This window comes from Rhinolophus hipposideros, assembly GCF_964194185.1.
Source record: "Rhinolophus hipposideros genome assembly, chromosome: 10".
NCBI classification, from domain to species: Eukaryota; Metazoa; Chordata; class Mammalia; order Chiroptera; family Rhinolophidae; genus Rhinolophus; species Rhinolophus hipposideros.
This window is the reverse complement of record NC_138056.1, coordinates 34,144,758-34,161,750: the sequence shown is the minus strand read 5'-3', so window position 1 is coordinate 34,161,750 and position 16,993 is coordinate 34,144,758. Positions and strand designations below refer to the sequence as shown.

Here is a 16,993-nt window from a genome sequence, read left to right as displayed (position 1 = left end):
ACCTTCTATGTTATTTCTCTTTCTGGTAATGGCATTTTTCAAAAGAAAGAATACTCTCAATTCAAGAACATTTTTTTCATAGGAATAAATGTAAAGTAAGAGGCATATGTGTTCTTAGAGTGCATAAACCTACTTTCATTATAGCATATTTCTACTTTAATGATGCTTTTTATTTCTGAGCATTAGCTCTAATATTTTTCAAATTCCTTTAATCTAAATGAAGGTATAGCATATCATGGAATTCATTTGTAGTTTTTCAAACAGTTTTATTATATCTAACCTTTGTCTCATAATTATTGATTTGGGGGAAGCTGTTTAAGTACTAGCCTTATTACCACCATTTAATGTGAAGGCTTGGATATTATAGGACATAAAAATATAAATATTTACAAAAATTTTTATAAAAAATATTTATAAAAACCACGAGTGCATAAAACAATGACATGATATACACCAAAATCACCTGCAAAAGTCCCAAGGCTGATAAATTCTAGGGTAATTGACATGGTACAGAGAAGGGATGGCTGATATCCAACCCATGTGGCAGTGGAGTAAACACAGTTTTTAAATTGTGTTTCTTGATGAATTTTAAAAATTTGAGCAACTCATGTTATTTTAAAATTTGCACCAAAAGTGAGATATTTTTTCATACCGGATTATTTCAAATTTACAGAATCAATATTAACAAAACTGTAAGTCCACTGTAGTTTGAAAACCTCAATTACAGAACTTAGTATTCAGCTGAGTTTAATTACGAACAGTTCAATATTTGTGACGACGCCATTACATCAGAAGAACTGATTTCTATTGCTGGACAGAATCTTAAACTGCTGGAGTTGACAAGATGGGACATTTTACTCACATGTACAGCATGAACCTGTTTGATGTAGGCGCATATGCGCTTGCTACTAGTGAGGGAATTGCCAGTCAGTAGGTGGCAGCCTTCACCACCAGACCAGTCTTTTTCAAGCTGAATGTTAAATGCTGTTTGAATTGTCCTGGGTATGGACTGAAGTGCTACCCTTAAAGACTCATCTTGTATATTTATACTAGTTTCGTCTCAGGTTGCCAAGTCTGGGTTGTGTAGGGGCTTCTCCTCCTATAGTCGCCTGGTCCGTTATGGGAAGAGGGTCTGGGGCACTGTGGAGAGAGGACTGTCTTTGGAATCAGACAGAATGAATTTGAATTTGGACCCTTTTTTCTTATTAGTTATGTATGACTGAGCAATTATTTAATTTCACTGAGTCTCAGTTTTTCTGTAAATTGGAGATAATACCAAGTGCATGGGATGGTTCCAAAGGATTGTTATGCTATGATGTCTGTAAATTGCTGACCACAGTCTTCATTGCATAAATGGAATTCTGTAGATAATACTTATTTTTGTGTTATGAGATACTCTTATGAATAAAATCTGTGTAGAAGGCTGCATGTTGAAATTAATTTTAAGAGCTGCTCTAGGTTAGCTCCTCAGACATTCCTTTTCTTTTGGTACCTTTGATATGTTCAGCGAGTAAAATATTTGGCTTTTATGAGGCCAGATTGAGGGGAAGAGATAGGATCATATGGATGAGTTTGGAAGATTAAGACTCTAGAAAGAAATGGTGAATCACTGAACGTTAAATTTGTGATTCTGGCTATCACTCTCTGAGTTAAGTTTAAGAGGGATAAACACATGTGAAGTCCTGTACTGGGTTTCAGAGAATCAACATGTGTAAGTCCATGTTGTGTTGAAAATGACATAGCTTCAGGTCACGTGCAAAACCAAGCCCGGTGTGGCTAGTGATGAGGCTTTCAGGAAAGCCTGTATGTTCTCCAGTATTAGGAGAGTCCCAGCAAAGGACAGCAGTCTCACTGTCCTGTGCAATGGTCAGTACACACCTGAAGTGTGTTTGCTCTGGTTTGAATTCTGTTCCTCTAAAAGAGACGATGACAAACGAGAGCACAAACAGAGGAACTTGAGCAGGCGACAGAGTTGTATAAAGAACAACGTTGCTGCTTATCCTGCAGATGTGAGCACTGCCTTCCAATTTCAAGTGTTTGGAAGTCTATCATTCGGAAGTCAATGCATCATATAGCATGGGCCTGCAATAAATATTGTATTGAACAATTGAGGAATAAGCTTCTGTAGGGTAGATCTAAAGGACAGCTATAGTGTAGCTCTGCAGCGTAGAGCTAAAGGATCTACAGAATGAGATTTACTTAGCCCAAGTTATAGAAAAGCAAATTTTAGCTCCATATTGAGAAACTTTTTAACTGCACGTCATAAGCTAACTGGGGAGGCTGGGGTGTCTAAATAACTGTAATTTGAGGTCTAAGTGCCACAGAAGAAGCATTTTTAGGTTCAGGGAAAGGAGAGAATCCTCTGTGGGGAATCAGGAAAGAACTACAAGGGGAGGAGGAATATAAGTTAGGTCTTGAAGGCAGGTAGGACTTAGGCATCCTAAAAGTGGTTTTACTTGTAGATGGTGGGAAGTGGGGAGCATTTGAGGTCAATAAGCCATGCAGAGCAAGGGCATGGAAACAGAATGTTTGGCTTTTATGTGAGGGCATAGAATGCAATTCACTGTACTTGGAGAGAGAGGATCCTGGGATTATCCTGGGATTTGTTTTGTAAGAAATTCAATCAGCTCAATATGTGGGAATCATCATATGATTTGCCTGATATATTTTTGAGAATATATCATGTGTATTGAGAATTTTATGGAGAAATAATAGGATGTGATTCTTTAACAAAAGGTCTTGATTTATATACTCTTTAATAGCGTTCTTAATTCATTCTAAGTAAGCATTATTTGTTAAAGTTCCATTTCATGCAACATTTCTGGACCCTATTCCTTTCTCAAAGCCAGACCCATCTGCAGAAAAACTGACAAACTAAGATTTGTTTCCGCTTACCTGAACCTGATATGGTTGTGCTGGTTTTTGTGGGTTAGAGCAGAGTCTGGTTCCGCAGGTGTGGGGTGAGGTCTAAAGTTCTGCCTCTCCAGTACCCTCCCAAGGGAAGCCATTGCTGTGAGTCCAGGGACCATGCTTTGAACAGCAGGGCTTTAGAGTCTATTTTATGGCCACCTTTTCCACCCTGAAGTTTGGCACAAGACATCTTGGCAGTACCATGGAAGGCAGATACAATTACTTTGTCAATAATGATTTAAATTGGGCAACGAAAATTGGTTTATTACTGGTGTATTGGTTTATTACTGCATATTCATTTGTCTTTCCCCAGAACAAAATTTTACTTTCATACAAGGAATTTGTACCTATTCAAAAACATTTCAAAGTGGGTAATGTTTATCCTTGAAACCCTTTTTATATCAATTTATGTGTAATATCTGCCTTAACTAAATAGTATTTGATTTATAATCACTTGGTAAGGAAAGCAATTTCTTTTGTTTGTTTCTAAATTAACTCAGCCTCAAACAATTCCAAAGATTAGTTTCTAAACTTTGCAGTAGAAAAGTTTGCAAGCATTTATCTGATATCTAGGGAAATGTTTTTAGTTGAAATCTCTAACCAAGTGGTCTGTTTCTTTGAATAATTTTGTTAAAATTATCAGAGTATTTTTCAGATGCTCTCAGGAGAGCCACAGTTATACCATTAGAGATTAATTTATTTGGATCTTGAATGTTTTTCAGTCTCCAGGATGTTTTTCATATATTGCAACTATTCCTATCAATATTTCATGTGAGTTTCAACTAATGAGGAGGGATTAATTTGCCAGCTATGAGCAAATTCCCATAGGATTAGAACATAGGATGGGGCCAGATTTGGGGACAGGATGTGTTCCATAAGGGAGGTGAGGCTGGAATGCATAGAAGATACTTAGGCCCCAGCGATGACATTTGTTTACATCATAATTATGCTGTTCTTGAGGGAAGTCCGATATGTTCCTTAACTTGGCTTTAACATCTAGCAGGTACCCCTTTTAATTTTGCTTTCATTCTCAGCATAATAGGCTTCCACTACTTTTTCTATAAGACTTGGGCAACAGAACCAGGCTTCATTAAGGCTTCTGAAGAAGAACGGAAAACGGTGAGCTTTCTTTGTAATGTTACTGATTTTTCTTTTTTTACTGGGAGGGCATGTGAACTTCAGAAGAGTTGGTTTTTGTCATGGCTGCATGTCTAGTGCCTGGCATCTAATGGATATAACATAAATATGGAATGAATAAAATGGGATTTCTCCACTGTCATACTTTTCATTTATTTATATGAAAGTTTAAAAAAAAATTATTTTGTGTTAAAAAGTTTTGTATCACTAAAACTTTTTCAGATGTACGTTCTGTTAGCAGATATGATGTCCTACTTCTTTATAATAAGGAAGACTAAGCTTAAAATAATGATAACTAAGCTTCAATTCCTCCATTTAATACATGGAGGATAAGTAGGCTGGGGCCAGGGGGAGTCTTTCTCCTTATTGACCCCTTCTTTTCCTCAGATATGAAGTTGTCAGATGACATGGTGTGTCTTCCACTGCTTGTGAATGTTTAGAAGTTGGGGAGAGTGGCATCTTCTTTGTTACCTAAAGCTAGAGTTCCCGAAAAACTGAGCCCTTGGTGCTTATAACTATCAGTTCTGATGTATACCAGTGATTTTTGTTTCTTTTTTTAGGAATGTCTGTGTGTGTATTTGTTTTTCTCTAGCAGATTACAACTGGGAGATCATTGCCATTGATGGAAAGAAGGGGGGTGTAATTTTTGTGCATTTTAATTTATTGGCTATGGTTGAAAATGCAGCCTTGAAAAGTCACTTTATTTCAAGCACAGAATGATTTGTGGGCAAGTCTTCCAAATTTCTTTTCTAGCCACCTCAGTTAGAAGAGAGAGCTGTGATTGTGGTACACAACCATGCATTATACATTCCTTAGTAAAATGCAAATGGAAGGTCAAACTTCATGTCTTTCAGAATATCATCACCCTCGCAGAGACGGGCTGTCTGGACTTCAGAACATTTTGTACATCGTGTCTTGTGAGTGAATCTTTTATTTACAAAAAGATTTTCCCCCCCACAGTATAATGAAAGCAAATTCTTGGTTGCATTGCTCATGTAAGCATTTATCAAATCTTCACTGTATATTTGTACACCTTTGTTTTTACCAGGTTCTAATTTTGTATAACTGTCAACAGTTTTCTGCCGTGAATATATGGGAGAATATAATCTCTTGAAATTGCCTGTGGTTAAATCTCCTTGTGTGTTTTGTTTGCTTTTTCCTGCCATGAAGCATATGTTAGAACTAACTTGGATTCAGAGGCTCATGATGACCCTAGAAACCATTTCGTGAAACCCCTCATTTTGCAACTGAGGAATCATGGCCTAAAGGGAGGAAATAACTTTCCCCAGATTATTGGCAGAGCCGGAAACGTAACATGGGTTTCTTTCTGTCTTAGTCCAGTGCTCATCGTGCCGTGTGCTATGGCCTTGTTTCCCCTCAGTGTCAGCAGACTGTGGAATTCAAATCCCCTTTAATGATGGCTTAATATTTACATGGAAGTAAATATTAATAAGGCATGCCACAGCCTCTATGTGAATTGATGACGTAATACGTAGGATTATTTGTGCCAGTGTCTTCACAATTTAGGAATAAGATTTTGCGTGCGATTTGTTACCACGTTGAGACACTGATGTTTCCTTGGACCTCTCTTAATTGCCCACTTAGATAAGGAAGCCATTAAGGTCACTCCATTGCCACGTGTGCAACTCCTGTGTGGCTCGATACGATCAGCACTGCCTGTGGACTGGACGGTGCATAGGTGAGAGAGCGAATTTTTCAGTTACCACGGTGACGGTGAACTTACGTTTAGTTACATGTGTGACTGATGGAAAACGTGGAAGGACAGCCATTTTGTAGCTCTTCCCTGTCAGAATCATCTCTGTGGTATGTATAACACTTCTGGGAAGCTGATTGTCGATGTTTATAATGGTAATTAATGTCGTTATCTAGTGTTTTAGCATTTATAAAGCACATTCATATATAGTATTCTATTTATCACCTGAGTGCTCTATTTTAGAGTTGAAAAAACTAAAAGGTAAAAAGTTATTTGCTTGAAGTCACTTCAGGAGTGTCAGTCTTCTACTCCAAATACCTTGCTCTTTCCATATTTTGTGTCTTGTCTCTCTTGTTCACCTTCTCCACTTGCCTCCTTCAAGGCTCAGGTAGGAGCTAGAACCAGGGACAGTAGAGATCTGGGGGTTGCCTCCTACCCAGGGAATATTCCTTGTCGTGATCTGCAGCCTTGGGTTTCGTCTGAGCCGTCCTAGTTAAAGCCAGGGGTTTATACTGGGAAACTTCAGAGGAACTGTAGTCATGAGTCTTCAGGAGAAGATAAGCTTCTATGATCTTGATGAACAGAAGGCTGCCTCAGCTCAGTCAGGTTTCCTTGGTGCATTTTGATGTTCTTCACGGTTCCTAGAGAACATATGAAGAGATAATTTCTGGGGTCCCAAGCTTCATGGACCCCATCCCACCATAAAGATGAGATGATTGGCATTATAACAGGCAGCTTTCAATGGCAGTGGCAAAACAACAGTAATGAGTCCATACGTTTTTATCGCGATGTATTTAATACAGTGTTTTCACTTGCACCATTCTGTTTGGTTGCCACGGACGTGTAAAGTGGAAGAGATTTTGTCCTCATATTACAAATAAGAACACTGGGTCAGAGAAGTTAAATGACGTACCTACAGTCACACAACTAGTCATTCATAAACCTAGGTCTCCTCATTCCAATGGGTATTGCTCCTTCTCCTGGGCTTTGCTGCCTCCCGAGAAGGTGGGACCACGATGGTACCTGAGGAGACTTTGTGTCATTAGCATCAAAGCACTCCCATCTGCAGCATGAAGAAGGCAGCACAAGAGTGGGGTGTGGTTTCCTGGCACCCACATCCCTTCTTTGCTTCCATAGGCCTTTCTCAGCCTGCAGCTTGCCCTCCTTTTGCTATGTCCAGTCGCCTGCAACATACCTATTTAGCGCTCCTCCTCAGATTCATTTTCTCTTTCCCTGATCAAGTCAACGCTTGATGTCCAGAAATTGTACTTATATAACCTTACCACACGGAAGCAAGGAAGAGATGGGATGATTTGCCCCAAATCCTGCCTGTTCCCCACCTTCTCACACAGTATAGGCCATCCCAGAGATGTGTATGCTTAATAAACTTTGTTCTTTTTAAAAAAAAAAAAAAAAAACAAAAACAAAACACTCCTCTTTTTAGGTAAGTAATGAATAAATATTAGTTCAGTTAACACAGACAATTTACCATGACATATCAGAACTGTTTAGTTTTGGTTTAACGGTGTTTAAAAGCAAAGCAACAGCTTATTTCTTTTTTATTGTGGTGAAGGCTTTGGACAGGAAAGTGGTTAATAAGGTCTTGATTTGGAAAACCATTGTAAGAAAGTATTAAATATGTTTTTCTTTTTGATGTAGGTTTTGGCAACCATCACTATTACATACTCTTTTTATTTTTCCTTTCCATCGTGTGTGACTGGATTATATATGAATCTTTCATGTGTAAGTATAAATTTTTCTTATAGCAAGCTTATGCACCCATCCCTGTGTATACTTTTCCTTGTAAACTCTTATATATCACATTCTGGCTGGATGACTATAGACCATACCCCTAATGAAAAATGAAACAGATGCCTCTCAGCACTCAGCATTGGAAGCTGCAAGAAATGCTGGAAGAGGGTAGTTGTCTATACATTGGAAGAGATTATACTCTAAAGTGACCTTGATAAATTTGAAAATGGGTCAAAAATAGAAATCATTTAAGGCAAGTACAGATTTATGCCCAGGTAAAATGAGGAAAAATCAACCACTCAAGTACAAAGCAAGGGAAGTGATAAGTAAATAAAACAAGAAAAAAATTGGTTGGCAGTAGAGAGGTTCAGGGAGGGGAAAAGTGCTCATAGTAATTAAGGAACAAAACTCTGAAAGCACGTGTCATTTGATAAATATCAGGTCACAACTTATACCTGATGTGACAACTGTAACAGTCATTGAAAGGTTGGAAATAATAACTTGGAAGAAAATATTAGATGACGATTCTGCATTCCTGAGAAAGGAAAATAGCTTTTCAGGAGCAGTGTAAAGGGCATCTCGGGGGCTCAAATAGGGGGTGACATGCAGCTGTACCAAGGTGATCGACTAAGAAGAACGGGGTTTAAATTGAAGCAAGGATTTTGGTAGCTCTCAGGAATAGCATGACTGTGATTTTCAAACCTTGGAATAGGTTACCTAATTAGAAAAACTTATGGGACTTGTAGTTTATTTTGACTTTAACTGTTCATTATTTATTTATTTTGAAAGCTTTGGGAGACTTTGGCTGTAGAGGCAGAGATTTCACTGCTGATCTGTTTCTGTCCACCCTTCTGTTGTATTCATGTTCAAGTCTTTATTTTGCCAGTAGAATACTAGTTTGTTTCCTGAGCTAAAATGTGGAACGATTCAGGAGACATTAGGAAAGTTTGGTCCTACATTTTTTTTCCCTTAGCATCCGAAGCCCCTGCCACCTCGCCTTTCCTTAGTTTAAATTTCATTTAGTTTTTAGAAGATAATTCCTCCTCCACGTCCCCCAGCCTCCCAGTTCCCTTCTCCTGAAACGTCCAGTGTTACAAATTTTGTTTTGGTTAGGGTTTCATTTTTAGGGATTGTTAATTAGTATCTATGTGAAATGGCTTCTTTTTCCCCCTGCCGTGGGCCTGGAGAGGGCTTCAGTTACCTTGTCAGCCACTTTCCCACCTGATGGTACCTTGCGTACCTGATCACTAGGGAATGCTTTTGTGGCTCGGTGTAACTGTCACCATCTCAAGTGGATCTGATAGTCAGAAGGTTGTGATCCCAGATCTCAGTTCTTGTCCAAGGCCAGCAGTAACCCTGAGCACTGGAATTGTAAAACCTCTCAGATGATGTGCTGTGGTGTAAGAAATAAAATAGTTTTTGCCAGGGCTTCTTCCTGTTGAAAGAGCTGCCCTTTGAAGGCCTGACATTAAAGCAGATTCCTGGAAAACCTTTTTAAGCTGGCCCACAGACCAGCTTGTGCCTTGGACTTGGTCCCAGGGGAGAGGAGCCAGGTTTTACAGCACTCTTGTCCCCTCTTCTCTCTCTCCACTAAAAATAGTCACCTTTGGTGTCTGTGTGCAGCATAGGACTGTATTGATAAGGACAGAAGTGCTTTTCCATCACATTCATTCTTTCCAAGTTGCTGTCTTATTTTTTGCGTTGGTTCTTCCCTCCTCTTTGTCTTTATTCTCTGGCTGGGAACCAATTTTTATATTATGTCTTGTTTCCTAGGAACAGTCCTGCCTTTACATCCGCTTGCCACTGTGTGAACTAGCTGAACCTATTTTGTTACTTTTATTCCATTTATATTTTGATAATATTTCTTTACACTGAATGGGGATATCATGTCATTTATCATTATTCCACAGGCAAGAAAAAGGAGCTTTGTTTTAAAGCGCTTCATTTTGCTAACGAGGCCTCACGGTCGTCCCCCTCGTTGTTCACCCTGACACTCCTGTGGCTGGAGGCCTGCTCCCCAGCCCCCTCCTTGGGGGATCCCGTTGCAGCTCCTTCTGGTTCTGCACAGCCTCCATCGTGTCCTCTTATGTGAGGTCTGTTTTCAGGGTGGATAGCGAGTAACTCACAAAGTGTCAGCGTTATTCAAAGTACAGGGAGACAGATTTTAGATCATTGTTAGAAAGAGCATTGTAATTACCAGAGCTGTCTATAGACGCAAACAATTGAGTTGGAACCATACGAGTTCCCTGTCATTAGCCAATGACCACCTGATAAGAATGTATTAGTATGTATTAAAGTGTTACATTGCTTGATAATGTCCATGTCCATTTACAGCCCTATCTTTGTTATTAAATCTGAAATCGGTCCTATGAAAACTTCAGCTTGAGATCATGTTGTGTTATCAAAAGAATTCCCAGAAGAGAGCAGTAGAAATCCATAAGCTGAAAGAAAATAGATGTTCTTTCCCACTCAGCTCTTTTCTTTGCCTGCTGTTGGAGATTATATTCTTTTTTTGTCATATCAGGTGCATGGGATGTATCTTTCTTTGCCATCCTAATGAAGCTCTAAAGAGTATAATTTGCCTTAACTTGTTACCTGATTGTTACCCTATGATGATTGCTATTAGAATGCTTCTGGCGTGCATTCGTGAAAGATGGTTGAGAATCAGATGAGACTCGAAAAGGAAAAAGAATAGATTTTTAGCACTGAAATGGACAGCTGATAGTAATATCACGGACTCATTTTCTTCCTGTCCCAGGAGCTCTTAAGTATTGCGTTGGGAAAATGTCTAAAACCACTTATCAAGTTGTCAGAGGCATTTATGAAATCTCAAGGTGCAAATCCACAGAATTCTCATTTCAAAAATAATTTGCCCTTTATGAACAGTCATGGTGCCTGTGAAAGTCGTTGGCTTTATGTAACCGGGAAGGTCTGTCCTCTTCTTCCTGCTGCTGCTTTCCTGCATTGACCTAACTGCTGCTCTCAGCTACATGGGTTAGGGTTCCATGTCATGAAGGCACAGTGACGTCCTCTCTTTCAATTGGCATATACTTTGGTGTTCTTGGGGAGAAACGGAGCTGTGATCATATGAATCTTGCTCTCTGTCCATTCCTGGGGTATCTGTCTTGTGCATTCCCTCACCTGGTCTTTCTCTCTCTGTAGGATAAATGATGGTTCCTGTGCAGAGGTTCACTTGGTAACTGCGTGCTGTTAGGTTGTGTTCCAGTAGTGTCTAGATGCTTATAGGATTTATTGTGCCCACAGCATTTCATGGCCTGTTTATCTGAAACCCTAAGGGTTTATTAAAACCCTTAATTAAGAGTTTATATTTAGTTCTGTGATAGATCCAAATCTTGCTATAACATGGATAAGATAGAGAATTTTCTAGGACAACTATTGATTAAATATAATCATTCTCAGTTGTCAGGTCTTCAAACAATTTACTTCCCTGGCCAGTGTATTTTATGCAGAATAGGCTGATTTTAGTGATGGTTCTACAGACCTTTTTTTGTTCTTACCCTTTCACTGCCAACTACTGATGGAATGTTATCACAGCCTTAATTAACGCAGAGGTACTATCTTTTTGCCTTTGCCTTTTTGCCTTTGTTAGTTGAACTGGCATTTGAAAGATAAAATCGTACAGTTGGGTTCTGGTCTGTGCCATCATGTCTTACTTTCTCTTTTCCCTAAATAGAACTGCAGTGATTTTATCTTCTTGAATAATGATCACTAAGTTTTGCCTTTTAAAATAATGGGTTCTGTTTTTTGAATTCACAGATTGGTCGAATCATTGTGCCACGACATTCAGAGAAGATGGACTGTGGACCTACCTCAATCAGATTGTGGCTTGTTCCCCTTGGGTTTTATATATCTTCATGCTAGCAACCTTCCATTTCTCATGGTCAACATTTTTATTATTAAATCAGCTCTTCCAGGTATATATTTCTCTTTTTATAATGCCTTTGGGTAAAGTTTTCAATAACCTGTCGTTAGGTAGAAAGACTTTAATTTCAAATCAAAAGACTTTGTTTCTAGTGTCACCTGTGTCACTCTTCGTGTGGTCTAGACATGTCATGTAACTCTTAAATTTCAGTTTCCTTGTCTTTAAAATGGGGAGAATAATGTCTGTCTGCTCTCACAGGAGGGTTTAATGGTTAGAATAATTAATTGTTAGTGTTGGCCCTCTTTGTTTTACAGAAGTATAGAGAGGTGAATTGAATTGTTCAACGAGTGGGAAAATCAGAATGCAAAGCTTAGATCTTCTGACCGTCCCATTTAAGGGCTTTTTTTCATCATACAGTTAAATTATATGGTGTGTGAAAGCATGGCATAAATATAAATAAAGCATTGTGCAAATGTGAGAGCATTATTTTCTCTCACTTTTTCCAACCCTGTTTGTTACCCTTACTATTATGCACTGCTGAAGTGGCTAGAACTGGGGAAGAAATGAAAGACACATCGTTAACCACTGGACGTGGTAATTGTACTTCCAGAGAAGGTCATGGCCATTAGAAAGTTCAAGCTCCAGGGCAGTAGTCACTTTCAGCTTTCTGCGCAGCTTCTGTCCCGTCCCTGCTGCCCGCCTTCCCCTGTGAGCAGAACCAAGTCCTCACTGTGGCTATGGCCTGCCTTCGTGGAATGGACAGTCAAGATCAGTCTGTGCCACTCACTGCAAAACTTCAGCTAATCAGAGCATTACTCAGCAAAAGCAAAATGAATTCAGCTAATACTGTGTTTCCCCAAAAATAAGACCGGGTCTTATATGAATTTTTGCTCCAAAAGACGCATTAGGGCTTATGTTCAGGGGATGTCATCCTGAAAAATCACGCTTATTTTCCGGTTAGATCTTATTTTTCGGGAAAACATGGTAATACTGACTGAACTGAAGTTTCTGAACATTTATCCTAATTTCTTATCCCTCTGATAGCTGCAGACTCAGGCACTAAGAATGGATATTAACATCAGTGATTGTTAATGTCAATTACTGATACCTAATAGTTATACGTGCTTTATATGTTCCAAAGCACTTTCCATCTGTTTCCTCACCAGCAGTTGAGATGTAGACCATGTCAAAGTGTCTCCATTTTACGGACGAGAAAACTGAGCCTAAGAGATGCTGAGAGCCTTGATTATGGCCGTAGGGCTGGTAAGAGGTGGGGTGCGATGAAGAACCTAAGATTTGACACATCAGTTCTAATTTTTCTTTCTTCCTTTCTGGACTCTTAGAACAAGCACAAGTAAATGAGACTATAATATTCTTAGTTTTTACAAGAAAGGTTAATATATCTATATTTTCTAAGGCAGGAAAATGGACTCCGAGGTTTGGATAGCTTTCAGATAGAGGAATTCAGAGCAGAGTTGATCGCTTAACAAACAAAACAGGCCAGATATTTGAAGCCTTTTATTTCCTGAGTGCTCTTGTGAGTCATGGTTCTGACTGTAGCCAGTCAGACTGAGGGCACAGACTGCTGGGTAGGACCGTGGGCTTTCGTCTCGTACCAGCAGAGGTGTCCGTCCCGTTTCTCCACTGCCTAAGCTGTGTTGGACCAGTGACTTCACCTCTGTAAGCCTCTGCACCAGGTATTTTACACGTATTATCTCAGATCCCTAAACAGTCTGATGAAGATGTTAATCTCTGTTTTACAGATAAGGAACTTGATGTTTGAGTTGTTTTGAGGATTCGATGAGATAACTCAGGAAATAGTAGTGGTTTTAATGACTTCGGAGTTTTTAAGTTGCCTTAATTCTTACCTTTCCCCAAATTGACAGATTTTAAATGTTCTTCAATTCAGATTAACTTTTTCATTTGGCTGTTTTCAAAGAGATACTAAGGACGAATACACAAGTTGAGATAATAACACTGAGGCTGGCCTTACATTGTTTTATTCATCTAAAAGTTGAATGTCGAATCTAAACATGGTCATAAGCCATGGCTTAAATTACTAAAACAATTATTTCATGGCTTAGAGTCAACGCACTGTGCTTCCTGAAAGGTTAATAAAAATTAGACAATCAGAAAACAAAAATGCCCAGTTACTAGATTGACGTGGGAGAGTCTAGTTTAGAGTTGCTGAGTCTTTGCCCTTATCATGATCCTTGGTTAGAAGACTAGGTGATAGTGTCTTTTGGGGCGTACTGAATGTTTGCCAAGGTCCTATGATGCACTGACTGCTGAGAGTGATGGAGCCTTGATGTCGTGTTTTTTTGTGTACCTTTCATCCTTTTTCAGATTGCTTTCCTGGGCCTGACCTCCCATGAGAGAACCAACCTGCTGAAGCAGAGCAGGCATATGAAACAGCCGTTGTCCCTCAGGAGGACACCATACAAGTAAGTGAGATCTGTTCTTTCCACTGAGTCCTATGGAAGATGGTAGGCTAGCAGTCGGTTACCCAATCAAGTGCTACCACCCTTTGCCATTCTGTTGTCCTCTAACTTGCTGTCTTGTAGAGTTGACCTTTCTTGGAAGCCTCCGTGACAGGAGTTGAGTGGTAAGGTCATGAGCCCCAAGATGGTAAGAATTTGGGATTTGGTTTGCTGGACTCAGCACAAATAATAAGTGACTTTGAAGTTTTGCCAGGATGGGGAATCTCTCCAGTCAAACCACATGGTCACAAGGTGGCCTGTTGCTGGCATGAAGTCAATGTGAGATAATTAAGCATGTGGCTGGGAAAGTCAGCCACAAGGCTCTCTGTAGAAAGCGTTAGATTGTGAGCTTTGCCAAGATTTTCAACCTGGCTCTCTATCACCACTAATTATTTAAGCCCTATGTTTAATGTGCCCACCTGTGTTACGGAGAAGCTAGGTTTTCAGGTTTGGGATAGGTTCTTCCCCAAGCACTGGTTATATGAAACCTGTCCTCAGTTGAAAATTAGAGTGTTTATAGGAAGGTCATTGTCTTACAATATGAACAATCAGGCTTTGAAGCTTATCTCCCTGTCACATATATGGGGTCTTGGAGGCTGGGTGTGCTGCAGAGGTGACCCAGAACCCTCCAGGGATTTGAATGCTCACTGCATATCTCATGAGCAGTCTATTTTAAAGCACATTCATGGTACTAGATGGAACTGTTAGGCTGTTAGACAAAGAAATCAGAGCCTGGGATGTGACTCTGATGCGTGTTTCGAGAGGAGAGAGTGACTTAATTGGGAATAGATGGCTGAAGTGATGGAGAGTGGAGAGTAGTGTTAAGCTTGTGATGATTATTTCAGACTGGCAGTGATAATCAGGTGCCTTGCTCAGAGGCTTAACCAGAAGAATAAATATTTACTCCACTAAAGAATGGAAGCCTTAGTGATAGAGCTGAGCCTTGCAAGTTGGGGGGTTGCCATGATGGAGATGGAGGGAAGGACATTCCAGACGCAGGAGAGGAGTCACAGTGAGGACAGAGGTGAGAGAGCTGGGTGCGTTTGGGAATTGCTGAGTAAGGACAACATGAGCTGGAGGAACTAATGGTAAGGCCTTGAAAGTCCTTTGACTCCAGCTTCCAAATCCTGCGCAAACCAAAGCTTTGCTTGTTTGTCCTCCTCTAAGTGACTCACTCAGCAACTAGCTCTGGAGCTGGTCCCTGTAAATCCCCAGCATGGCTCCCGCTTCAACGCCATCCATTCCATGTAGTCGGCCTTCATCCTGGGAAGCCGCCTTCTGGGTAGTGATGGGACTTTTCCTGACCAGTGTCACTGACCAGCCGCAGCGGCACAATCATCCTCACACAGATATGTTCTGATGTGTGTAAGGGGGTGGCTTAGGCTTGGAAGATAGGGCACATGCATAAAAATACACGTTCCTCATCCCTGGAATAGATAGCAGTGTTCAGGAATTCAATGGAGAAAAAGTGGTGCTGAGGGTTTTGTAGTCGGTGAGGCTCCAAAGGGGCCATGGCTTTGACCTGGGCCTTGAGAAATGGTGGGACTTGAAAGGGTGAGGGGGTTACCGGAAGTCAGGGGGCATTCAGCGGGGGAGAATGGCCCACGCAGTTACAATTGTGGGAAAAATAGAACCAAAGTAGCTGCATCAGGAGGTTTATAAAGATGAGTTTGGGGAGCTAAATGGAGGTGTCTTGGGGCTTGTTGTGTAGGGCCTGGAATACAAAGATGAGGGATTTGGATTTGAGCCTCTGGGCAGAGGACTGTCGTTAAAGGGTTTTGATTGGGAGGTGAAGGGTTGTGAATACATCAGAGTTTTTGGAGGACTAGACAGTCTCCAATATGTAAGATGAATTGGAAGGAATTGAGACCGGGGCGTCATTTACAGATGCTACTTAGAAAGTTCAGAGAAAACCCATCGTGACTATCTTGTCTAGCCTGTCTATCTGCCTTTTTAGACAAGCAACATTTGAATTTTGGCAGTGGGAATGGAAAGAAATTTATTGACGGCAGTGACCATTCTAGTGAATGGGAGAACCAAAATGAACTTACCTAGTTACTAGGCAGAATCCAGGGAATCTCACACTTAGGGATTCGGTTCCACAAATGGAACGGGCCTTCAATTTTAAGGTCCCATAAGCCCGGGAACTGTCTGATTCACCTCTGGATTCCTGCAGGAGCCTCAAAGGGCATTGTATATATTGTAAGATCTCAGTGTATGTTTATGGTTTCAGTGAATGTTTGTCAAGAGCTAATGAGGAAATGTAGTAAGAAGACGTGTTCTCTTCCTTTCTTGGCAGCCTTGGGTTCACGCAGAACCTTGCAGATTTCTTTCAGTGCGGCTGCTTTGGTTTGGTGAAGCCCTGTGCAATAGACTGGACGTCACAATACACCATGGTCCTTCACCCAGCGAAGGAGAAAGTTCTTCGCTCAGTTTGAAGAAAAGCAACCTAGAGCTCTCACTCTGATTTGTTTGTATTTAAGTTCATGCCCTGTGGTCTGAAAGTGAAGTGAAGATTTAGAGGTCACCTAAGCCCAGAGGAAAACACAGGTGGTTTTTAAAGCAGTTTGGTGAAAACATAAGTTCTCGATAAAGGCACTACACGTTTTTTAGATTTAGCAAGATGGACTGTTCCTAAGCAATCTTGGCAGACATCTGAACAACTTTTATACTTTTCACAAATGCAACTTTTGGGGGGGGGGGATAACATTCACTAATTATGAGTAAATGATATTTTCAGATACTGTATTGGCTGTTTCAAATAGTACTATTCTTTAAACTTGTAATTTTTGATAAATTATTTGTCTTTGTTTTATCTATAAATATGTAAAAAATATTTAAATAGATGTACCTGTTTTGCTTTCACACTTAATAAAAAAAATTTTTTGTAGTTGAGACTTAATTTCTGACAACACTTCCAGAATCTTAAATTGAGGAAAGATATGTATATGACAAAGAACTCATTCATGATTCCAGTAATGAGCTGAGACCACTGTTAACACCAATAAGCAAGATTTAATTTACTTTTCCATCTTACTTAGAAAATTGAACATAGGAAATCTTAAAGATTAATTATTTTTTACCTAGTATTATTAATTATTAATATTTACCCTTAAA

At 39.9% G+C, this 16,993-nt stretch overlaps 1 protein-coding gene across 2 annotated transcripts in view; it reads left to right on the top strand.

Moving 5' to 3' along the window:
* ZDHHC13 (zDHHC palmitoyltransferase 13) overlaps positions 1-16,766 on the top strand; it is a 46,643-nt gene extending 29,877 nt beyond the window's left edge. For both annotated transcript variants that reach the window (XM_081062226.1, XM_081062225.1), the window contains exons 11-17: positions 3,905-4,029; positions 4,902-4,964; positions 5,653-5,746; positions 7,421-7,504; positions 11,291-11,448; positions 13,743-13,840; positions 16,176-16,766. In XM_081062226.1, coding sequence (XP_080918352.1) covers positions 3,905-4,029; positions 4,902-4,964; positions 5,653-5,746; positions 7,421-7,504; positions 11,291-11,448; positions 13,743-13,840; positions 16,176-16,314 — 761 coding nt within the window. In that variant the 3' untranslated portion in view covers positions 16,315-16,766. The remainder of the gene's footprint in view (positions 1-3,904; positions 4,030-4,901; positions 4,965-5,652; positions 5,747-7,420; positions 7,505-11,290; positions 11,449-13,742; positions 13,841-16,175) is intronic.
* Positions 16,767-16,993: the final 227 nt, after the last annotated feature.